The 25,177-nt window shown below is 46.2% G+C and overlaps 1 protein-coding gene across 6 annotated transcripts in view; it reads left to right on the forward strand.

The window, feature by feature from the left end:
• Positions 1–25,177, forward strand: part of Kiaa1549l (KIAA1549 like) — a 295,926-nt gene that overhangs the window by 170,032 nt on the left and 100,717 nt on the right. For 2 of the 6 annotated variants that reach the window (XM_029474421.2, XM_085834608.1), the window contains exons 2-9: positions 3,420–3,764; positions 4,257–5,933; positions 6,354–6,968; positions 9,232–9,347; positions 12,809–13,028; positions 13,792–13,925; positions 20,763–20,925; positions 23,215–23,274. In XM_029474421.2, coding sequence (XP_029330281.1) covers positions 3,420–3,764; positions 4,257–5,933; positions 6,354–6,968; positions 9,232–9,347; positions 12,809–13,028; positions 13,792–13,925; positions 20,763–20,925; positions 23,215–23,274 — 3,330 coding nt within the window. Of the gene's footprint in view, positions 1–3,419; positions 5,934–6,353; positions 6,969–9,231; positions 9,348–12,808; positions 13,029–13,791; positions 13,926–20,762; positions 20,926–23,214; positions 23,275–25,177 lie in introns of all 6 variants that reach the window. The other 4 variants (XM_029474422.2, XM_021156233.3, XM_085834607.1 and 1 more) reach the window with 3 other exon arrangements.

Raw genomic sequence — 25,177 nt, forward strand, 5'->3', positions numbered from 1 at the left:
CACATTGCTGACTCAAGTTGTCAGGCTTGGTGTCACCTTCATCTGCTGAGACATGTCACTGGCCCAGACAGTGATCTCTAGAGTGTTTTCCTTCAACATTAAGTGTCTCTGACAGGAGCCACACTTTTTGTTTTTGTTTATAACTTATTGCTAGAAGCTTGTCACATGGTGCCCAGCCCATCATCGTGGTATTTTAAGACGTTCATTCATGAGGCTTCATGAGTTCATGTGCTCAGAAGGTGGAGATAGTATTAATGCATGTCACACCAGAGCACAGCAGATGGCACTTCTTAAAACGCTTCGGACTTCACTTGCCTCCCCATTGGGAATTGTGTGAGGGAGTAAAGGCTCCCTTGGGAAGCCCTGGATTCAAGTCAGAAGGAACAAATTCACCCAAGGCTGTCGTTCTTCACTTTAGTCTGGGGTTTTTCATCAGCCTCCTCCGGCTGTGGTCAGCGAAGCCCGTGCTTCCTCCTAGCAGCCGCTCCTCCCCGTTGCAGCATGGCTGTGAGAGAACATCTTGCTCAAAGCAAAAGCTGCTTGGCCCAAGCATCCTTCTTCATTACCACACTATGTCTTTGAAACAAGATGAGTTAGTTTTGACTCTGAAATCCAACCAACGGTTGAATCTGTTTTAATAAAAGCACACAGGGATCCTATCATTAGGAAAGATTTTAAAATGTAACTGTAAAATAACAAGATGTAGAACTATCTCAGACAGAGGTTCTGTTCAATCACGAGCATCACAACCGGTTAGATGCAAACACTCCATAGGCTGTGTGGGAGACGACATGGATGGGGGGTGGGGAGGATGAAGCCATGCCACGTGCCTTCCATGTGAAACTGCAGCTGCCTTCGAGAAGTCACGTGTGGTAACACTGAAGCACAGCTTCCACTGTAAACCATGAAGCAGGTCCCAAAAAGAACCAGGACCTCTGCACAATGCTCCTGTTGTCCATTGAAAGTGGCTTTGCCTAGCTGAGGCCATAGAGAATGTGGGGTCCTGCAGATAGAGAGGCCCAAGGGTTCTGATGTGGCTATTAGGAGTCAGTCAGCCTTTTGAGGGTGCCTTACTCAAAAGACATTGGTTTTTACATAATGTAACCATCCCATTGAGGATGTTGGCAGTGTAGGTTTAAACCTGACAAACCCTTAAAATGACTTGAGGCCAGTTTCTTATATCTCAATCCTAACTATGGAAAAAAGTTAAAAAACAAGAATACAGGGCCATAGAGATGGCTCAGTGATTAAAAGCACTTATTGCTCTTCTGAGGGACCAGTGTTCGAATCCTAGTACCCACATGGTGGCTCAGAACCATCTGTAACTCCAGTTCTTCTATGACACCTTCTTCTATGGGCACCAGACAGGCATGTGGTATGCTCAGATGCATGCAGGCAAAATACCCATACATATAAAGTTAAAATAATTTAAAGTTTTATTTTAAAAAGGAAAAGGGAAATCACAAGAGCACAGAGGATCAAAAGGAAAGCTGTCTACATGTTCTTACTTAGGGTGAAAGACACCGTCCATCCTTCCTTCTCCAAGCTGCACAAGGGGAAACTGGAAAAACCATCTCAGAAGACAATCACAGCTCAGCTTTTGTCATGGAGAGGCTGTTGTGTATTCTCAAAGCCTTCCTATTATAAGACTTTCTCCAGTTGTTCCTTTTTCGGTTGGCAGAATACAGTCCCTGAGAAAAGCAACTGGAGATGCAGCCTAGGCCTGGGAGGGAGAACCCCTCATACCGACCTGCTTTTGCACTCTTCCAGCAGAGGGCGTCCCCTTTGTGGTCCACAGCTCCTCTTACATGAAAGCAAGCCCAGGCTGTAATCAGAGTTTGTTTGTTTCGAGATTTTCTGCATAGACAGCTGGTCCCTCCTCCTCCATAAGTTTATTTGCTCGCCCCACAGTAGCTGGGTGGAGTAGTTTAGCTGTGTCTGTTGTCCTTATATATGCAACCGAGGTCAGAGACACGTGCCCAACTCTGGGTGGCTGAAGATATTTATCAATCAGACCTTCTGAATTCCTAATAAGCGGATTCTATCAAATAGCTCTACTGTTTTCACAAAGAGTGTAAAAATCTGTTCAAGTATCATTCCTTTCATTTAAAACGCTTAAAGCATTAGAGCCCAAGGAGACCACTCCGTTGATAAAGTCCTTGCCCCTGGAACAAGAGGAACTAATTGAGTTTGCTCTCCAGAGGCCACTAAAAAGCTAAGCACACTGGTGCATGCTTGTAATCCCAGCATGGGGGGTGTGTAGGCAGGAGGATTGACCTCTGGGACCTTCTAGCTAGTTAGCCCAGCTTACTTGGCAACTTCTAGGTCCCAGTGAGAGATCTTGTCTCAAAGAACTGTGGACGACGGCTCTTGAAAAACAAATGGCACCTAAGGGTGGTGTCTGGCCTTCACATGCATGGATACCTTACACACCCACATGCGTGGATACTCTTACACACACACACACACACACACACACACGCATGCATGTGGGGTAGTAAGAAGAAAAGTATTAACTAAGAACATTTAGCTACTTTTTGCACCACCAACCCAGAATAGCCAGGGAGGGGTCATCAACAATGGGAGAGCAGGGCATGCGGCATCCCAGACTTCCATGTTCCACGCCCTCCTTTCCTGCTGTGCATCAATCACTCCTACCTGTCAATCTCTCCTCACCTTCCTGCTGGGCATCATACATTGTGCTGACAGTTCTGATCTCAGCAGGTGCTTCTAGTGACACCAGACCTTTTGAGAGGTGTCTCCTGTCCTAGGTGGAATATGAATAATTTTTCTTTTGGAAATAACCTAATGTGAAATAAATCCCTTCTGTTCCTTGACACAGCATGAACAAAGAACCAGAAATCCTTTTAAATCCAAGAGAAGTACATTCTATTGAAGCCATTTATCCTTGAGATATTTCCTTGAGTATATTTTTCACATTCCTTGTGCATCATGGGTTCTTGGATCATGTCTACTTTGGTATCATTTGCTAGCTGCAGGCAGCCACATCTTTCTGATTTTTCTATGCTTTAAGCCTAGTAAGTGATAGAAACCTATTTAAACACATGAGTGTCTCCCACAATGTTGTTTAAAAATCCCTTCATCAAGCAGGCGTGGTGGAACATGCGTTACTCCCAGCCATGGGAGGGAGAGCAGGTTAATAGATATGAATTACAAACTGAGACCCTGTCTCAAAAAATCCCTTCATCAAAGACGAATTTTTATAGCACTTCCCTGTGGTTTTCCTGCAATACATCGCACTTACTTCGTTCCTTGTTTGAGTTGTTTCACGAGGGTTCTGTGATGAGCGGAAGGACCGTGGCCAGGCAGGACCTGTCTTGCCTGCTCCTTGTCTCCAGCGCCTGCCCATTGCAGCCGCATCCTGATCCCACATCTCATGTGGATGCTTTCTTTCACAGGGACAGACAATCTACAGATACATGTCACTCCGACCTCAGAGTCCTTTCCCCTTGGGAAATTGTTACCAATTTCACCAACATGGCCTTTCTCGGAAGTCAAGTCTTCCTCAGCAGCAGACAGATTCAAGAATGTGCTGGGGCAGCCTCCTGACAACACAACCTTGCTGAAGCTATCCCAGACACCTCTGCCCAAGGCACACCGCAGGACCAGGGCACATGTGGACTTCTCTTCATCCCTTTACCAAGGAAGTGGACATAGCGCCTCCCTGGATCTTGCCAAGGACCCCACTGAGACTCTGGTCCAAACAAGGCCTGAAGGGGGAAGAGAAGCAGCAGACATGTCAGGTTTGCCTCGCACCAGCATGCTTCCCCCATTACCTACAGCCCCATCAGCCACCTCGAGTGCTGTCTCCCCATCACAGCCCCCGGTAGGGATGCCTTTCCTTTCAAAGCATCCGTTGAGGTCAGACAGCTCCCTTCTTCTCCCTCCACCATCATCATCTTCATTGGCCCCTGATTCACCACATTCCATCCCCCCTCCTAAGCCAGTACAGCATCCCACCAAAGTGCCTTTGTTTCCCCAAATGACACCAGCTGACTCCTCTTCAGGTCAGAGCCCAGTTAATGTTCTGAACCCATTTTTTCATAAAACAAACCTCTTTCCATCCAGAGATGCCCAGACTCTCATAGGTACCCCTCGCCTAGACTTTTCTACACCCTCTGCAAAGCAGTACTCTGAGCCGTCCCTATCAGAGAGTCCCCGCCCAGCAGCTTCCCCAAGTCCTGGGGTTCTGAGCTCCATAGCAGAACTAGACCACCTGTCTCTCCCTTCCCTAGCCCCTGGAGGCCTTCCAGGTGGAACCTCCTCACGGCCCATGTGGGAAGAGGCTTTGAGTCCTGTATCTACCCAGCCAGTCCTCACAGCGGGGCCTGTCAGAGGGCACGGTGCAGAGTCATTACCCACTTATCTGCGCACAGCGGCAGCAAGCTATGGGGCCTGGGCCCCACGATCCCAGACTGCAGAGTCAGTGATGACCAGCAGAGAGCTAGCCCCTGTTCCTCCTACAAATAGTTTTGCCAACTGGCCACATTTGTCAGAAGTGCCAGAGAGTTCCAGAAAGCCCACCCTCTTCCCAGAAAACAAACCTTCCTCTTTGGTGCCGCCTCCTCAGCCTCTTACTACACTCAGTCAAGGGCAAATGGTCCATCCTGAGGCAGCTCCTGGATCACCACTGAAGGGGACAGGCACCCCTCTCTCCCTGCTTACTGTCCTCCAGCCCAATAAGGATCACCATGCCTCTCCAGCCCCTGTGCCAGAGGCACCCTTGTCCCGAGAAGGTGACCATGATGAGTACCTTCCTGATGCAGCCACACAGCTTCTCTCAAGCAAACTTCCTAATCCTCCTCCTACAATTTGGACATTTCCTCAGCAAAAGGAGGATAGGGCAGCAGCCATTTTCTGGACAAATGAAAAGGCAAACGGGACAACTTCTCTGTGGGCTCTGCCAACGAAAGAGGCCCCCAGTCGTCGTGCAGTGACTGGATCCACCTCTGATTTTAACACAGGTCATCTCTCACCTCTCATCATGACAGCACTAAGAACAGACCTCTCTCCTCCAGGGTCACCTCCGTCATCCGCGCTCACCACACAAGCTCCTTCTCCTCACTCTTCCGGCACCAAGCTGGAGTCTCTCGCAGCTGTCACAAGCCAGTCAGAGTTGCCAGCTTCGGCTTCCAAACAGGTGACAGAACTTCCCTCCTCCACCGACGTCCATGGTCTCCCAACAATGGGAGGCACGAGAAAGCCAGCAGCCACAGATGTTTTCTGGAGCTTTCTTTCAGCAGAAACTGCATCCCTCTCCACACAATCGGGGATATCTGGCTCGCAGCAGCAAACGAATCACGATGTAAACACTCATACAATTAACTCCACACATCGGGAACTTCGTCCAGCTTCAGCGGCTCTTCCCGGTGGTACAACTTCAGCTGCCAATGCATTACAATCTCGGAATTTCAAAGAGATTGCTGGGCAGCTGGTGGCTGCAGACAGCTTTAACTTCCAGGACCCAGTCCTCAGTCCCAGGACCAGCCAGCCTCTCCAACCCTCAGAAGAGGCCGTAGTTGAAAGCCACACAGACTTCCCGCCCACAGGCAAGCATGCCAGAGACTTTGACACAGAAATGGTTCATTTCTACTCCTCCACAAGTCAACATCCTATGTCACAACTGCCCATCGGGCCGGCCCATCCTTTTTGGCCAACCTGGCCAAGTTTAGCTTCTGCGGCTAGCTTGCACCAAATGCTTTCAGACGGAACAGACACAGGTTCACAAATTTCCAGTGACATCTATCTATCACCAGGGGAAAATGGCTCCCCACCATTCCAGAGTGTCCTGGAATATCACTCATCTACAGCCTCACCTTCTGTACCAACCGGTGCCTTTTCCAGGACCCCTTCCAAAGTGCTGCGAACCTCCCGGCGTCCCAAGAAATGGACAGGTGCAGCCACTCACACAGGTAGTTTGTTTCCTGGTACCCAGAAAACAGGTATGACTGCTTTTTCCGGCCAAAGCATCTTCAAGCTTCACACAGATGCTCAGCTTTGCTTTGAAGCAGCCTGCCTCCCCTCGTTCAGTAGTGAGGTGCAGCTCCAGGCAGGCAGGCCGCCGATCCATCCAGCCTACCTGATTTTTTTTTAAAGTATTCAGAATATATGTCCTTGTTATCAACAACCATGGCTTTGCTGTAAGCGGCATTCTCGTTATGGCTGATTGACTTAATAAACCTAAAGCTGTTTCCCTGAGCTCTCCCCTCTGCAACTCTGGAATGCAGAGCCTTCTTACACTAGCAAGCTCATAAGCAACATTCCTTCATCATCAAGACTGTGGTGTGTGCATCCCGGTCCAGTGACAAACTTTTCCTTTTCTCTCTTTGCAGTGGAAACCTCTGTGTCCTCCAAAGGAGAACTGTCAGCAACTGCAGCAGCCACCGCCACCACCACATTGTTTCTGAGAAGATCAAGTCCAGCGCCACTGTCTGCGGCACTCACTGCTAAGGGCACTGGCAGCAGCAGCAGCAGCTTAGCCAAGAGCAGTCTGACCACTGCTCTAGCTAAAAACGTCACCAACAAGGCAGCATCAGGCCCAAAGGTGACAGCAGGGACCATCCATACAGCCTTTCCATTCACACCAACCTACATGCTTGCCCGGACAGCACACAGCCTGAGCACACACACAACCATGCAAGGGGCAACAGGCTCCGTGTCAGGCCTGTTGTCCACAACACACCTCCCCAAGAAGCCACAAGCCATGCACACTGGTCTCCCTAATCCTACCAGGCCAGACACACCCAGAGCATCCACACCCCGCCCACTGACAATCACAGCTGCGCTGACGTCCATGACGGCATCAGTAAAGGCCACGAGACTGCCATCTTTGCAGGCAGGAAACACAGATGCTGCTTTTCCGGCTGTGTCTACTGCAATGGTCACAACTGGCAGGATGGCATCCAACTTGGACTGTCAGATGTCCCACAAGTTCTTAGTGAAGACAGGTAAGATGTCACTGTCTTATTGTTCTGCAGTCCTGACTTCAGAGATGTGATAGAAAGTGCCAAATCAGTGCTTGTCAATCAGGAGCACTCTTGCCCGCCCTTTCCAAGAGGCACTTGGCTTTGCCATCATAGTTGTCACACTTGGGGAGGGGAGCATTACTTGGAACTTGTAGGCACTTAGAATTATGTTTAACATTCTCCAGTGCTCAGTATGCACAGTAATGACTGCCTGCAGCTGGGGACAACACTCAGTTGCTAAAGTGCTTAACACAAGGAGCCTAGTTAACCTCTTTGAATCCGTGTTTTTAAAAAGCTGGGTATGATAGTTTATAATCCCAGAGCTGGGGGAGAGGAGAAACAGGCAGACCCCTGGGCCTCACTGTCCAGTCAATCTAGTCTACTTGATGAGCTGCAGTGAAAGACCCTCTCTCAAAAACAAGGTGGGTAGTACCTGAGGGATAACCTGGACCTGTCCTCTGGTCTCCACATGCAAAGACATGCATAGAACACAACTGAATACATACATGCACTCAGTTGAGTGTGTGATGGACATGCACACTCACGTGCACACACGGATGCACAGGCGCACACACATGAGGTGGGAAGGCAGAAACAGACTAATCCATATGTCAAGGTTGAGAAACCTCGACTCTTAGTTTCAGAGGAGGGAACATTAGATGACATGGATTCTAGTCTCAGGATTGGTTCTGATGTCAGAGGTGCCCAGGAAAACCCCAAGTACTCCAGTGGGTCAGGGAATACCAGAACTCAGCGTGCTTGGTGAAGTACACCGGGGATGTCTCACATGAATAAACAATGTGATTCATTTAACACAAAGTCTTGGGAAGTCCTACACCATTCAGAAAGGCTTTCCTAATTGGCAGAGGCCAAGTAGACAGTTAAGACACGCAGGAGGAAGCCAGAATTTCTCTTGATGTCAGGTAATTTCTTTGGGGCTGGTGATACTGGAGCCATGAGCAAAGTGGGGTTGCTCTCTCCTTTGTCCCACTCCCCGGTTGCAGCAAGCCTAGCAGGCATAGCATGCTTCCAGTAGTGTAACAGTGTTTTCTATAAAAAGCATTAGACACATTATTTGAAAGAGCACGCCAGTGTTGAGTGCTCACGTCCCGCCTTCCTCCTCGACCCACAAAGAAAGAAAGGAAATTATATCTCGAGACGTATCTTATCCTAAAATGGGAAATCGTGAAGCTAGGCACAGCAGAGAATACAGTATCTCTTTCAGTTTCTCAAAATTATGCCATCTGGGTTTTATCCCCCACTCCCCTCTCCAGATCCTTACCTTCTCCCAGTCCCACTCCATTCAGAAACACCCGCTGGGCTCCTCTTCCCTGCCCCGGCACTAGCCTCGGCTGACCATGGTGACCAGACACCAGCTCTTCCCACTCTCACTCCTGAATATCCCTTCGCTCCACCACCACCCCCACTGCCACCTGCCTAGTGCCTGCTGTCACCATCATTTACTTGAAATTTCTGCAACCCTATACACATATCTGTCTTCATACCTGTCTTCTTCAATCTATTTGCCAGCCTGTAGTCCAGAGAATCTTCTAGAATGCATTCCTTTGCTTTAAATCCCTTATTTTCTATCTCACTTAGAACCAAACTAAACATGTACACTGACAAGGTTCACCTCCTTCCCCCCCCCATGCCTCTTCTGGATCTGGGAGTGTGTGGGGAGGGGTAACAGTCTCCCCCACCCTAGCCTAGCTGACTGCTGCTGCCCTTGGAAACACCAATGCCCATGGAAACCTTCCTGTATCCCAGGCTTTTACTAAAGCCCTGACACAACTCTGTTGTTCTCATGGTGACTATTAAATTCTGTCACTGGTGCCGTTTGCATCCCCTCCCTGTGAAATGGACCTGTCCCTTCTGGACTCAGGGTTGATTAGAGCTGTAGAATCCAGCTCAGGGACCGTCCATCTCTAAGTACATTGTCAACGGATGCTGTTACAGAAATGTGGTTGCACGCTGACTCACTGGGGACCAGGCACATAGGGGCTGGTCCTCAAGGACAGAGGCAGCATGGGTTAGAAATGGACTGCCATCAGCAAACCAGCTCTTTGGCATTAGAGCGCCATATATGGCTTGGGCCTTAATTAGGACCGACAGTCACTTCTCCCAGCCTGACACCTGATTGGGTGACCTTTGCTTATTCAGCTGTGCTCTGGATTTGACGGACATAGAGGCTGGGGGGCTGCTTGTTTATTATGCGGTTCATTCTTGCTTCTGTTTCACCCCACAGTTTTCTTCCTAACTCAGAGGAGAATACAGAGCAGCGAGTCCTTGAAGCTTGGGGTAACCAAAGGGCTCACGCAGGCATTGCGGAAGGCTTTCCACCAGAACGATGTCTCCGCTCACGTAAGTGCCTTGCTTTCTAAATGCAGTTCTGTTCAAGCAGCTCTTGGGTCCAGAGTGGAAGTAGATGTCTTCCTCCTTGGTAGATGCCACACCCACACTTGCCAAAAGTGGAATCTTTTTGTCATTTTGGCTGGTAGCTAACATCTTGTGGCTGGAGAAGGTCGTCTCAAGATGAAAACCTGAGACTAATTACCTTATATTGCTCTGATACGTGAAAACAATGTCCCACTGTTACATCGTTTGAGGAATATTTATTATCCTCTAGAAGGTGCCCATCACTGTTTTCCTTTTGTTTTCTCTTTATTGTCTGAATAAATACTGTTTACGTCTAGACATGTAGCAGGTATAATAAAGCCTGGGAGACATTTGCATGTTTATAATCACAGAACATGAGAGGCTGAGACAGGGGGAATGGATCCAAGTTTGTGGCTACCTTGGGCTACAGACTAAGACTCTGTCTCAAAAGTTCAACCCTGAAACCATTTGTACTACTAACAACAACAAAAGCCCAAATTGCTCAGATCTGTAAGAAGGGTTCCACTTTGTTTGGTGTGCCAGCAGCAGACAGGGAAGTAAACATTTTTCTCTCCAAACACTTTCATGCCAAGTACTGCCTAATAACTGCTGGCTGGTTTTAATGGCACAGCTAAGTAACGGAGGCATTGTTTTTCAGTCTTTTGGGTTCATCCCAAGTAAATGCAACTGGCAGTCAGCAAGCTCCCTTTTGTTCCACTTAAACATATCATCTGGCTTCCTCTTTCGATGGTCTGGGTGACAGCTGCACTCAGGATAGGGGTCCCACCCCACCCGTCACACAGAGGACCAGGGATGAGGTTTTGGCACATCCTCTATTGGTCATTGTCAGTCTCTCTTTTATGATTCTAAAAAAAGAAATTGAGAGGAAGAAGGAAGGGCGAGAAGGAGGGGAAAGCACTCTTCACTGTGTGATCCCTGCGCTGGGGACATCAACATTTTTAATTCAAAAGTTAACCATGTAACTGCTTCCCTTCATCTGCCTGCTATGGTCTCCACTGACCCGCAGCCATTTTCCAATGACCCCTGTAGCTTTGGCTTTTCTGCACACAATTACAGACCACTGCAACAGCCACGAGTCCTTAAACATACTTGGTGCACTTTGCAAACTTAGCACATTTCTTTTGATAATTTTATGGTAGCACAATGCAATTAATACACAACAATTAATTAGTAAATCAGGATCATTTGCCATTAGTAAATGGTAGTGGCTAAAATAGCCTGCTAAGTTCCAGTGAGCTGCTGCTGCTGCTGCTGCCTGCACAAGGCCAGGAGGCAGGCCTTGGCATCCCCTCTGTTCAGTTACTGGTTGATGTTTTTGTTCATGTTTTAAAGACATGCAAGGGTTAGAAGTATATTAAAAGCAAATAGTCTATGGACCAAGGCTTGTGCTTTGAAGTAATTAAAAGGGCTGGAAAGTTCCCAGCTTGCTCACTGGGCGGGTTGTTGTTCTTTGGGGCCATGTTCCTGTGCCATCTTGAAGCTCCCTGGGTAGTCATTTTAAGAAAAGAGCCAGTGGAGAACATACGTTGGAAGGACCATATTGCACCACCCATGTAGCAAAAGCAGTTTTCTTGGCTTCTTTGAAAAATATTTGTGACCTGGGACCTTGTGCGTGTTCGAGAAATGGTTTTCCCCTAGCCTGTCTCCCCAGTCCTACAGGACACTGATGCAGCTGCAGGGATCAGGGGAGCATGCAAAGGTTAAAATAGCTTCACATAAGAATACGGTTTCACAGCATGAAGTCCATGAGAGACAGAGGTGGTGCTGGGCATAGTCATGACCTGTGTATTAGTGTAAAGCATGGTTTAGATGGTAGACTGTATGGGATCTGGGTTTTATAACCATGAATAACAGAAGGGAGGCTGGGGATCCACTTAGATGGGTAGAGCTTTTTGTCTACTGTGCACAGAGCCCTAGGTTCCAGCCATGGACACACACATGTACAAACACCCATACACACACTCACACACACACACACACACACACACACACACACACACACACACACAGGCATATACACATGCATACACACGAGCCATACAAACTCTACATGCATGCACACACAAACGCCCACAGGCATGCACAGACACAAATGCAACCCCCTTGAGTATAGAAATGAAGAGATTACAAAGCAGCATCTACTCTGCGTACATACATTTGTATGAATATGCATGTATATTTCTTTACATGTATATAAATACATATACACAAAATATGTCTTCCTGGGTAAAGATGATTGAAAGAAGATATACCTTGCAGGTGGTGATGGATAATACCTGAGGCAACTGTCATTCTGTTTACAAAACTCTAATTTTATGATAAACATCATATTTAATTTATTTAAAAAAACCAAAACCCACGTTTAAAACTGTAAATACGACTATCCACTGGGAGAGAGAGGGCTCAGACCATCAGTGTTCAGTAAGATTCGCCTGTGAGAGAGCCCTCTGATTCATCCCCACCTAGGCCTTGAACCACTAGCTAAGCCAGGGATGGAGCCAAGTCTGAAGGCCTCCTCTCTGCTACAAGGGGAGGACTCCACTGGAGTTGTTTTGTGGCCCATCCCCAGAAAGCACCTACCTCACCTATCATCTCTGCCTTCTGACTCCCAGGAGTGGGGAGATGTAACATTTTCCAACCAGCACTCTGTCCCTTAGTCATCCCTTCTGCCTGCAGTCCCCTCTCTGACTTGGATGATAGTGCTCATAGGATCATATTCAAAACACTTAAGGAATCCAAAACCAGGTTCAGCTTTATCTCATCTGGGTCTGGTGTGAGTTTATGGGGGTGCGGGTCTCTGCCCACTTTGATCCCAAACAACTGCAGAGCATTTCTATGCCCACTCTAGTTCATTTTAGCTCCCAAATAAATGATGCAGAGACCTGGTTTTTGGTTTGTTTGGTTTTTTTTAATTGCCTACTTCTTAGCCATGGGGCCCTTTACCTGCATCTGAGTCTTGCCCTGGCTCACTCTGGTCCACTCATGGCAAATCCTCTTGGTCCATCCACATAGTCTCCACCCCTTCCTCCTTCCCTTCCTTCATCACTCTTCCTCCCTCCCCTGCCCTCCCTCGCACCCCCTCTCTCTTTCTCTCTCTCTCCCCCCTGACAAGTCCTGTCCTAATTTACTCTCCTGCCCAGCTATCTCGTCACATTATTGACCAATCAGAGGTGATGGAAAACAATCTTCACATATAAATCAGCGTCGGAATGAATGCACAGTCCCCCACATGCGTTTTATCTTCTTGAGTTGTGATACTTTGGAACTCACACGTGAACCTCATGGGGTCGTTAGGATATTTGTTCAATGGGAATGTCTAGTCTGCCTAAGTCTCAGCTGTGGCTCTGAGAACGTAGCAAAGAACCTAAAATACTGTGAAAATAAACAATGAGTTCTCGGGGGCGGGGTGTCCATTTGTTTTGTAGGTGGACATTCTGGAATATTCTCATAATGTCACAGTTGGCTATTATGCTACCAAAGGGAGACTGGTGTATTTGCCTGCTGTGGTGATGGACGTGCTGGGCGTGTATGGAGTCAGCAATGTCACTGCCGACCTGAAGCAGCACACTCCCAACTTGCAGTCTGTGGCGGTGCTTGCCTCCCCGTGGAAGCCCCAGCCTGCAGGTGCCTTCCAGCTGAAGACAGGCAAGTCACCCAAAGGAAAAGGTCCCGTCATTCCAGGACCAGACAAGAAGACCTCTGTTTAAAAGCCCCATTGCTGACGGCTTCTCCAGTCTGTAGTCCTTATACCTTCAAACTTCACTGTTCATCAGAGGTCCAAGCCTCCTGCCCAATGGCTGTAATCCTGGCTTTCTTAGATACGTTCCCCATAGAGGCTTTTCTTCCCAGTCCACATGCTTGTGGATCACAGCACAGAACACCATGTCTCCCCATGTCCTATCAGTGGCCACTACTAAGACTTGACTGCCTGTGAAATCTATATAGTAAGGTCTGGTTGTTATTGAAGGGGTCTCCCAACAAAGGCTTTGACATCTTTCTCTCAATTCCCCTTGTGATTTCTGACTTGCAAAGTTTGTAGACCACAAGAGTGGAGAATCCTCTGCAATGGGAACTGTCAGCTTAGTGATGAAGGACAATTGATGGTCACCATCCACAGAAATAGATGACACCATCATCTTTGAGCAGATGTCTGCAGAGTCTCATGGGATAAAGTCATGATATCCTTTGTGTTGGGGAGAGCCTTGGGTTCAACCATGCTTTTAATTCTCCTCTGCAATAAATCATTTTAAGAGGCATTTTCAAAGTATAGTTAAAGCTTGTCTGGTCTTCCTGTTTACTTGCTAATTTCTGTAACCTAAAAATCATGCTGTTTTGTATATTGGCTGCTATTAAATTTGAAGAACTAAGACAGAGCATTGGCATGTGCTGACCCATGGTTCTTCTTCAGTGCTGCAGTTTGTAAGCCAGTCGGACAACATCCAGTCCTGCAGGTTTGCCCAGACAATGGAGCAGAGGCTGCAGAAGGCATTCCAGGATGCAGAGAGGAAGGTCCTCAGCACCAGGAGCAACCTGACAGTTCAGGTAGGGAGCAGGGGCATCAGGCTGCAAATGCAGACAGCCATAGTGCATATATTGGCCAGAAATGATATGGGTCCCCCCATCTAAACTGTCACATGCAAATGTAAGTGTGTGCTTTGGGCAGGTGATAGAGATAGTCGTGGCATTGGCGAGGGTGGCTGAGATCTGGCTATGACAGATAGCATCCCACGTCACTATGAACTGACCACAGTTCAGGGATGAGTATTTGGTTTTTATATGTAATACTTCCTCCAGTCTTTCTAATTAAGATCCATCCTTATAAGATGGATCAATGTGTGTGTGTGTGTGTGTGTGCATGTGTGTTTGGGGAAGCACATGCTATGGTGCAAAGGTGGAGTTCAGGGGACAGAGAATGAGTTCTCTCCTTCCAGCATGTGGGTTCCAGCAACCAAGCTCAGGCTGCCATGCTTGGTGGCAGGCCCCTTCATCTGCTGAGTCATCTTGGGGCCTGTGGATTGATTTTTAAATCACCAATTCCATTGTGATTTTCTGTGATTAACTGTTGTGTGATTTTCATTGGGCTAGTTCCAAATTTCAACACAAAAATAATGATCACCACAGGCAAACACAAATACCCATGAAAGACACCCACGCCTTTTATAGTGTGGGCTCACTCTCAGCTCAGTGTTTTACAAATATTCTTCTGTGTAATGATCAGACATCCTCTGAGATGTCATCTCCATTTTGTTCAGGTGAGAACTGAGCAAAGGATTATGACACTCCCAGGTCACATGGCTGGGAAAGGATGAAGCAAAGATGTGAGCACAAACTCTGTGTGTGTGTGTGTGTGTGTGTGTGTGTGTGTGTGTGTGTGTGTGTGTGTAAGAGCTCAGTAAGGACAGACACTTCTTAATAATATTCATCCAGCCCCCAACTTCTCTAATTAATGCTACTATTCTGTGTCTGTTTTGACTACTGAACTCTAAAGCCTTTGCAATTAGACCAGGGGCTTTTGAATCTGACATTTAGCATAAGTGAATTATCAGCAAAGCCAATACATGTGGCAAGCACATAATCTAATTTGCAGGAGCAGCTTTCCTTTTCTGTGCTCAGGCAAAGTGGATCGGCTAGGATCTCATTATGACTTGGCTCTTATTAGTCTAAGATCTAACAGTGTGTCACAGATTTAAGATTCATGTAAGCAGTGTGACTCAGCTCTTATGGGAAATCTTTTTCTTCAGGGTTAGATCTATGGTCTTGGCAGGTATGGGAACCTAGGTTGTTATTAGGGCAGAATATACTTTAAGAGATTTCTTGAGTGCATGCTGTTTATTAGATGCTGGGAGTTCAGACACCAAAATAAATAAGTTGCCATTGGCCTTCAGCCTGTTTTGAGCCGGTTATGTGTCATTGGATGAAATGTAAGGAGCAAAGCTTCCTTAGAAAAGACTAGAATAGGTGACTTGACCATTGCACCTAACTAGATTTAAGATGCTGTCCAACATGTTGGGAGCCTTCAGGATTAATGGAATGAATTATTTTATCAATTCCATTTCACAACTGGCCTTGGCCATTGTGAAGTAATGTCGCTGGATTTAACACCTCTTTCTTGGTCCCTATACCATCACAGATAACTTCACATTCACTGTCTTCCTGGGATCATGATACTGTGACTTCCAAATTGATGTTTTTGTAATAACACTTTTACATTTCATTATATTAAATATCATTTATATGGTACTTTGAATACCTTGTGGAATAAAAGGGTGTAAATATCAGAGTCATTGGAAAAGTGACTTTTAAAAGAGCCCATAGCATTAGGAGCTAGCTTACAATTGACTCCATGAAGGTTGTAACAGAATCCAAGCTTATGAGACATAAGCACAAAGAGGCTGTACTGGCCTCCCTCCACTGAGAAGGTCACAGCTTATCTGCTGGAGACACAACTGGATCCAGCTGCATCAACATTGTCTTCAATGTTCTCTGTTCATCTTTTGGCTTGACTTCCTCCAGACCCTCCTCTTCTTCCTCCTTCTCCTTTTAAGATTTATTTGTTTCTATTTTACTGCATGTATACTTTGTCTACTGTATGTATGTCTGTGTATCACATCCATACAGTGCCCATGGAGACGAGACAATGGTCTCTGATCTTGTACAACTTGGGTACAGGTGGCTGAAAGATGCCATGTGGGTGCTTGGGAAACGAACCCAGGTTATCTGGAAGACTGGCAAGTGCTCTTCACTACCAAGCTGTCTCTCCAACCCCTGCACACCTCTTACCTGGGCTCAGTGATCCTTGGTGCTTCCAGATTTGTCTTATTCTTATTGCTGATGGTCTTATGAAACACAAGAGCCTTTAAATTTTTTATTTTTTGTTCATTTGTTTATTGGTGTCATTGCTGTGCAGTCCCACCAGTGGGACTGGCTCTCATTGGCCAACTGTGCCCACTTCTGGATTGGTAACTGTGGCCAAGGAGATGAGATATCCTGGTCAACATGGTCTGGCACAGATGCCCACTTGTGAAAAATGAGAAGGTGCAGCTGTACCCAAAGCCCATGGACAAAATGGAGAAGGGAGGTAACTTCCTAGGGACCATGGTGCTATTGTCGTAGAAGGAGAAAGATGGTGGCAATGAACTGTGATCTAATGAGCTAATGAATCAGAATGAGAGAGTGAAGAGATAAGGTGAGAAGTTTCATAGAAAGGTGTGACCAAGTTTACTACAGAAGATACGAAGGCATGGGAATGGAGCTGTGTTTATTGCTTGAAAGATCTTAAGCTATAAAGAGCTCAATATTCCCCAATGGGAATTGTGTATTGAATCTGATACCTACCAAAATCCCATTCTAGAGTCAGAGACAGGATTGCTGTAAATTCAAGGAGAGTGTTGCTTGCATAGCAAGTTCAAGACCAGTCAGAGTACGTAGTCCTGTCTCAGAAAACCAAGAATGGAGGGGCAGGGAGAGAGAGAGAGAGTGATTGCTGCTCTTACAGAAGACCTAAGTTCAGTTCCCAGTACCCACATCAGGCAGCTCACAGCCATCTGGAACTCCTGCTCCAGGGGTTCTGATGCACCGTTCTGGCCTCTGTGGGCACCTGTATATACTGCTACACACACACACACACACACACACACACACATACACACATACACACACCTTTTAAGAAAAAATTTTAAAACTCCTAATGATAGTTTTAAAGATAAAAATCAAGAAATCTATCCTGAAATTCAAATAGAGCCCCAAAAGACCTTGAACAACAAAAGCAATCTTGACAAGAATGAATTGTGTGTCACAGTTTCTTGTTTCAAAAGTTTATTTTTAAAAAGTGAATATAACCAAAACAGTGTGCTTCAACTCTATGTCAAACATAGAGATCAATGGTATAGATAGAGGCCAGAAAAAAAAAAAAAACCTACTTGTATAGGGTGAAATAATTTTTACCAAGGCTGGGCTATAGGGAAAACGGTAATCTTTATAGTAGTTGATATCCACATTACAAAAGAAGGAAGATGAAGATATACCTACTTCATCGACCAAAATCTCTCAAAGTGGATCAAAGACATGCATGTAAGCACTAAAGCCAAAGGGATCAGAGCATAGAGGAAAGAGCTCACAGGCCTGTGTGTGCTGGACGCCACCAGAGAAGTCATAGAACCGGGAGAAACAAACACATTGGACTCCCTCAAAAGCAAGAATTCACCCATCAAAAAACACTCATAACAGAATGAGAGATGCCACAGGATTCTGAATCATCTGTCTGCTAAGTGGCTCATATCTAGAACTAGAACTCAAAGACACAGAAAGAACTCTTGCCATGCATCCATTAAAAGAAAGTGAATGGGAACAGAGGCCTGAGATCAGTGCTGTATTTGCCCAGTGTGCATAATGCCCTGGGTTTGAACTATGTCACCATGAGGGGAGGTGGGGGATGGGGCAATAAAAAGGCTTTGACCCAACACTTAAGTAATCATGAGGCACCATCTTACATTTATTAGGATGATCATTCTCGAAAGCAAAGCACAACCCTAGAAAAGAGTATGAGTTGTGAAGGCCTGGAGCAGTTAGGAACCTTGTGTACAGCTAGAGGGATGTGAGATAGACAGCCACTGTGGAAAACAGGACAATGGTTGCTTAGCAATGTAAACATACAGTTACAACATTACCCAGCAACTCGGTGTTCGTCTGCATATCAAAATGAATCAAAAACAGGAACTAGGAACTAAAATAGGTGTACCATGGTCAGGATGGCCAAAAGCAAACCACGGGCCTATCAATGGATGAAAACAAATGTAGTCTACATGTAGTCATATGGCAGAGTGTTGTTAAACCTTCAAATAGGAAGGCCATTCTGGTGCCTACTGCAGCTTGGTGGCGTTGAAGTCGTTGTGCTAAGTGAAGTAAGCCAGTCACAGAAGGGAAACTATAGAATAATTACTTATCTGTCAGATAGATACCCAGAGTTGTAGAATAATCAGTGATCTTAGTTACAAGAGCAACCTAGGAATAAAAGGACAGAGAAGCTGGGGGTTGTTCAATGGGTAACAGTTGGGGGCAGCGAGAAAGTTCTGAAAATGGGTGCTGCTGATCATTTGCAAAAAATGCAAATCTACTTAATGCCGATGAAGTATGTGCTTAAAATGATTAAAATATTAAATCCTGTGATATATATAGACATATATAACAACAAAAAGGTATAACTTATCTGATTAAATATAGAATATGTGTATTATTATGTAGATAATTTCATATATGCACATATACATATTTATGCACATATACATGTTTACATATTACCAGCTTTATGGGTTCCTTGGTAGTCTGGGGAGGTTTAGTGCTATTGAAAGGTGACAAGTATTCATAAAATATTCACAATAGAGATAAAGATTAAAAGGTCTTACTAAGATTTATTTTTATTAATTATTTATGTGGTGTGTGTATGTGTGTACGTGTTTGTGTGTATGTTCATGTGGGTGCCCAAGGAACCCAGAAGAGGGCACTGAATTCCCTGAGACAAGAGTCACAGGTGGTTGTGAGCCACCTGATCTGGGTGCTGAGGACCAAACTCGGGTCCTCTGAATGAGCAGCAAGTGCCTTTAGCTCCTAACCACTGAGCAATCTCTCTAGTCCCTAGTGAGCTCTTTTGAATTGTCAGAAAGAACTCTTCTTCTAAGCACTTGGGTACAGAGGTCTGAATACCTGTGGCCGAAACACATTCCAGAACTACTTTCTGGGAGGAGAATAAGAGCTGGGTTGTCCTTAATCAAGGGACTATGGCTCTTGGTTGGAGAATTGAGAGACAACTGCCTCCTGTGGTCATATGGGGACAGTAGACAGCAAAGTGGAGAAGCTGCTCTGAGCAGCTTTCCCAATGTCAGGACTAAGCAAAGCTTCAGAGATGATGTCTCAATAAGCCAGGTGGGCAAGACAGTACTCAAAGGGACCTTGAGAATTCTGTAACACGCCTCAGCCGAATGTGCAGGCAGGGACAGTATGGTACCCAGGTTATACCTGGGCCCTAGTGCCCACAGGGAGGGTGGCCTAGTATCTATGCTCTGACCTCCCTTGTTCTCTCCCATGTCCACTCAGCCCCATTTAGCTAACACCATTGGACAAAGAAACCATTGTGTAGTCCTTGAGGGCTGGCCTACAGGATGCCCTCTGTGACATATAGGGCAGTGGCAAGGAGCTCTGGAGAGAAAGGACACACACTGCACACAAACCAGCAAAAGCTCCCTGCCGAGCAGCGGTTTTTCTCCTGCTCATGTTTTTCAAATGTTTGAGATATTTTTATCCATACATTGACCCAGAAAACCTCATTCCCGCCCCCAGCAACTACAAAAATGAAATAAGATGAGCCTGAGAAGAAACCCATGCTATCTTATGGAACATTTCTCCTCATAATCCACACCAATCAATGGTTCACAAAACAAAGCAACTGCTCTATAAAGGATTTATCTTGTATTTCTGAATTCCTGTTATGCCTGTATTCAGTCACCCTGCTCAAAACACCAGGTGCACATTCCTTTTGATGTGAAAGATCCCAGAATATTTGACAGTTGGGCTCTTCATTGATATCTGTATGCTCAACTTTATACTTCCAGAATTCCAGCCATTTGAGACAGTTTAGCCCCTAGAGAAGACACACAAGTAGTTAAAAGCTGAAAATCAAGACTACTTGGGTTCAAATCCTGACTGTTTCTGTCTTAGTTTGGGTTTTATTATGAAGAGACACTGTTTCCAAGGCTACTCTTATAAAAGAAAACATTTAATTGGGGCTAGCTTAACAGTTTCAGAGGTTCAGTCTATTATCGCCATGGTGGGAAGCTTGGCAGTGTGCCGGCAGACTTGGTGCTGGAGGAGCCAAGAGTTCTACATCTTGATCCAAAGGCAGTCAGAAAGGGAGTGTAATTGCATACTGGGTGGAGCTTCAGCACAGGAGATCGCAAGCCCACCCGCACAGTGACACACTTCCTTTAACAAGGCCACACCTATTCCAACAAAGCCACACCTCCTAATAGTGCCACTACTCATGGGCCAAACCTATTAAAGCCACTAGTTATGGATAAGCCTAATGACCTTAGGCAAATCCCTGTAACTCTAGGCCCTGGCTTCCTCATTTGTGAAAGGCGGTCAGAAATGGATGCTCTTCCCAGGGTTAGATCAAGATGGAAATGAGGTGCCCATAGCCCAGTGCCTGGCTTGCTCCTGCAATCTGTAAACAATGACTTGCTATTCTTTTTTCCTCCTTGCTGTCTCCCCACTGCCCTTCCATCGCAACCCACGACTCCTGTTGAAACGTCCCTTCCTCGGCCTCCATGACACAGACCCTCACCTTATTTGGCCTGTCTCCTTCCCCTTTGCTCCTGTGTCATTCAGATCGTGAGCACGTCCAATGCCTCCCAAGCTGTCACACTGGTGTATGCTGTGGGCAATCAGAGCTCGTTCCTCAATGGCACCGTGGCCAGCAGCCTCCTTAGCCAGCTCTCAGCTGAGCTGGTAGGATTCTACCTCACCTACCCTCCACTCACCATCGCTGAACGTGAGTATGTGCACCAGAGCCTCATGCAGAAGGGCCCTGTAGTTTCCCTTGGGGATCTTTCTCCACAAAATAGAAGAGCCTCTGTTGGGCTACATTGCATTATCTTGAGCAACTGAGAATACAACAAATGGGAGTTGAATTGATAAAAAGTTCATTGCACACTGAAGAAAGCCAATGTTTGATGCTTACAATAAGTCTATCAGGAGGTGTAAAACTAGAAGAGAAAATTAAGGCCCCCTCCCAGTGCAAGTTTTCACAGGCTATCCACTCTCCCACAGCTAATAGGGCTGCGTTAGGACCTGTGCTCTGAGCACTGCCTTCCAGGTTGCCATGGTTTTCTCTCTCCTCCACAAATGTTCCTAGACCTTCAGGTCCAGCTGGCTTCAGACTTTGTAATGGAGTCGTGACTTCACTTGAAGATCCCATAGTCTGAGGCCTTGGCTCTCTTGAATGCTTGTTACATAATCCTCATTACTGCACGGTCAACATAGACTCTGAAGATAGTGCAGCCCATGTTTGTCACTAGACACTTTCTGATAGCCAAAGGAAGTGATGGTCTGTACCCTAAATTTAATCATTACATTTCAAAAGGTCACTGGCAAAGATTTCCTTTTAAAATATACCTATTAGCAAAAGTATTTCATAGTTTCTTTCTGTAGTTGTTTTGATACAATAAATAAATGAGATTCTGTGTGTGTCTTTATGTGTGTATGGGGGGTGTATGTGTGTGTGTCTGTATGTGGGTGTATATGTCTATATGTGTGTGTATGTGTGTGTATGTGTATATGTGTGTGTATGTGGGTGTATGTGTCTGTATGTGTATGTGTGTATCTGTATGTGTGTCTGTATGTGTGTATCTTTATGTGTGTGTGTCTGTATGTGTGTATGTGCATATCTGTATGTGTGTCTGTGTGTGTATGTATGTATATGTGTGTATGTGCCTATATGTGTATGTATGTATGTGTGTGCGTGTGTGTCTGTATGTTATGTGTTTGTGTGTGCATGTGTGTATGTGTGTGTCTGTATGTGTGTGCCTGTATGTTATGTGTGTATACGTATGTGTATGCGTGTGTGTATGTGTGCATGTAGAAGATGTATTTGTCACCTAGCAGCTACTGGGAAGTTTTAAAATGTGTGTTTACTGGAAAGATCTTATTAATTTTTAGGCATCAAAGATGACTGTGGACTTTATAAAAAGATTATGTCAGCCAGGCAGTGGTGGCACACACCTTTAATCCCAGTAAAGACAGGCAGATCTCTGAGTTCCAGGCCAGTCTGGTCCATAGAGTACGTTCCAGAACAGCTAGGACCACACAGAGAAACCCTGTGGTGAAAAACAAACAAACAAACAAACAAACAACATCGTAACAGATGGCAGGATGTGATGGGGCAGCAGGTGCAGGGGTTTCTTTTGCCAGCTTGGTATTCTGATAATAATCACAGCTAAGTTGAACTGAGCAGCAGGAGTTGGGGAAATGACTCAGTTGGTAAAGTGCTTGCTATATAAGCCTGAGAATTGGAGTTTGATCTCAGTACCAACATTAAAAATAAATTGTCTAGTGAGATGCTCACAGCTGTAACACAAGTGCTGGGCACAAGAGGACCTAGCCCTGGGAGCTCACTGGATAGTCAGGCTCAGTCAACTCAACTAGCTCAAGATTAGTGAGGACTCTTGTCTCAGAAAATAAGGCAGAGAGCAATTGAGGAAGACACTCGTCATCATCCTCTGGAGTACACATACGTGTGTGCACACATGCACACACATACACACATACATGTACGTGTGCACACATGCACACATGTACACACAAATCCAAAGGGTTTATTGAGCACAGGCTATATGCCAGGCACTATACAGTGTCCTTTACCTGTGTGAATTCTCATAGTCACCATGCTGGTAAAACAAGAGGATAACCTCTCCTCCCAACGCTGGGGCACCAAATGTAGAGAAAGCCATTCCTTGTGATCTTCCTAGTGCTAGATGATCCCTACAGCCCTGCTGTGACAGGCTGCACCTGTGGGGGCTGATAGTAAGACTGCTCCATTTAAGAAGGTTGGAAGGGAAATTCCAAAGAGACAAACTCGAGAATCTGAGCTTCCTGGACAAGCTGTCCCTTTTCTGAGTCTCTTTTTCACACAATGAGATAGTTTGACCTGTGTGCCTCAGCGTTCTCAGAAATGACAGTGTAGGACCTAGCTACCTGCCAGCCTGTCACTTCTGTCTCCCTTCATAAGTTTTACTCATAAAACCTATCAAAGAAATTTGATGTGATTTTAAATTTATTTTAGCACTGGAATATCCCAACCTCGACACATCAGAAACAACCAGAGACTACTGGGTCATCACAGGTAACCTCTTAACTTTATAATTCCTTCTTCATAGCATCACAGCTTTGTCTAAAATGGTGCCATTTGGTGACGGGATCTACATCTTTGGTCCAGCCTTATAAGTCAAGGGATTCCTTCTTTAGGGCTGGAAGAGAATGGGGAAGCAAGGAAAGGACCCTGAAGATAATTACTGATAAGCAATTCAAAGCCATTAGCTCAATGGTCCCTCCTCAGCCTTTCATACACAGCAGCATCAATGAGTGACATCTGGGGCACATCTGTGTGAGTGGCTGTCTGAACAGGTGGCAGTACAGCCTTTCTGTACTGCCCTGTGTGAGCCAAATCAAAACCAGAGGATGGCCACATGTGCACTGCTCCTTCTTGGGGGACTCGGCCCGCCCCACATGCCCGATGACGAGGTCTAGTACACTAGTCAGAGCGTTCTGGTGACATTTTCCTTTTCCCTTGACATTTCTCAGCTGAACCTTAAGGAACAGCAAAGGCATTCTGTTTGCGTTTTTCAAAAGCCACACAGTGGCTCTAAAACTAGGAACAACATTATTGAGGCAAATGGAGAAGACAGATGTGCGTAGGAGCTAAGTGACCAGCATGTAGACAGCTGAAAGTTACATTCTCATGTTCTGAGAGTCTGAGACCAAGGCGCCTGTATGGTTGTGCCTTCCTCCCATCTCCTTGGCTTGAAGTTGGTCACCTTCCCCGTTTGTCCCCACCTGTTCTTCCCTCTGAGCCTGCCTGTGTCCTGATTTCCTTTCCTTATAAGGACACCAGACACACTGGATTAGGGCCCATACTCATGACCTGATTTTAATTTCATTACCCCTTTAAAGACCCTCTCTCCAAACACTGTTACCCTCTGATACACTGGAGGCTAGGACTCACACACATGCATTTGGGGAACATAGTCCAGCCCATCATGAGGAGGCAGGACGATCCTTCAAGGCATGAGAATGTGTCTGGGAGAGAGGCCACCCCAAACGCCGCTCTCTCATCCATCATCCTTCACTGCTGTCCCTCACAAGTGGCACGTGGACTGTTGCCTAAAATTCCACCCAAGCAGTTCCCACCCTGCTAGATGATGCCTGCCTAGGCTCCCTTCTAAAGGACAGATCACCTAGGTATCCCACTGCAAGGTCTTCAGTACACAGAGATCAATTTAACTGCCAAGAAGGCAAACTAACGAGGCACATTTTTAACAGATTAGAAACCACCCTGCCAGGACGCAAGCCTGAGAGAGAAGGGGGGTCGGCGCGGGGGCGAGGGGACACTAACCAAGCAACACATGAGCCAGTGGGTTACATAACCATACAGGATCACGTGTCCTCCTCAAGCAATAGTGCCTTTCCCTTCACAGGCATTCGCCCTTCTCTGAGCTTTACAGATTACATTCAGTGATCATAATCCATCCTTAAACCCAGGCTGCCCTCGACAGCCACTGATGACACCCCTCCACATCTCCCCACGCCTTGCCTATCTTCATTTTAGTGGCAATACCTTAAGAGGAAGCCACATTCAGTCTTGCTTCTGGGTTCCCCTGCAACTTAACCCTTCACACTCATGTAACCTCCTTCCTCCCTGCTGTTGTTGGCATCGCGGTTGGTGATCAAAACAGAGTTGCCGCCGTCTCTCTGGTGGTGGCATCAATCAGTTAGTACTTGTAAGGAACTGGAACTGTTTGAGCATGACCCTTTTGCCTTCCACTGGAACCAGGACCACTTTACAAATTCTTGGGCAGCTCTGCCAATCTGCTCAATCACGAAAGGAAGGGCTTCAGCCGGGTGGTGGTGGCGCATGCCTTTAATCCCAGCAGCACTCGGGAGGCAGAGGCAGGCGGATTTCTGAGTTTGAGGCCAGCCTGGTCTACAAAGTGAGTTCCAGGACAGCCAGGCCTACACAGAGAAACTCT

This window comes from Mus caroli, unplaced genomic scaffold (genome assembly GCF_978045245.1).
Source record: "Mus caroli unplaced genomic scaffold, Mus_caroli_1 scaffold_2, whole genome shotgun sequence".
Lineage (NCBI taxonomy): Eukaryota > Metazoa > Chordata > Mammalia > Rodentia > Muridae > Mus > Mus caroli.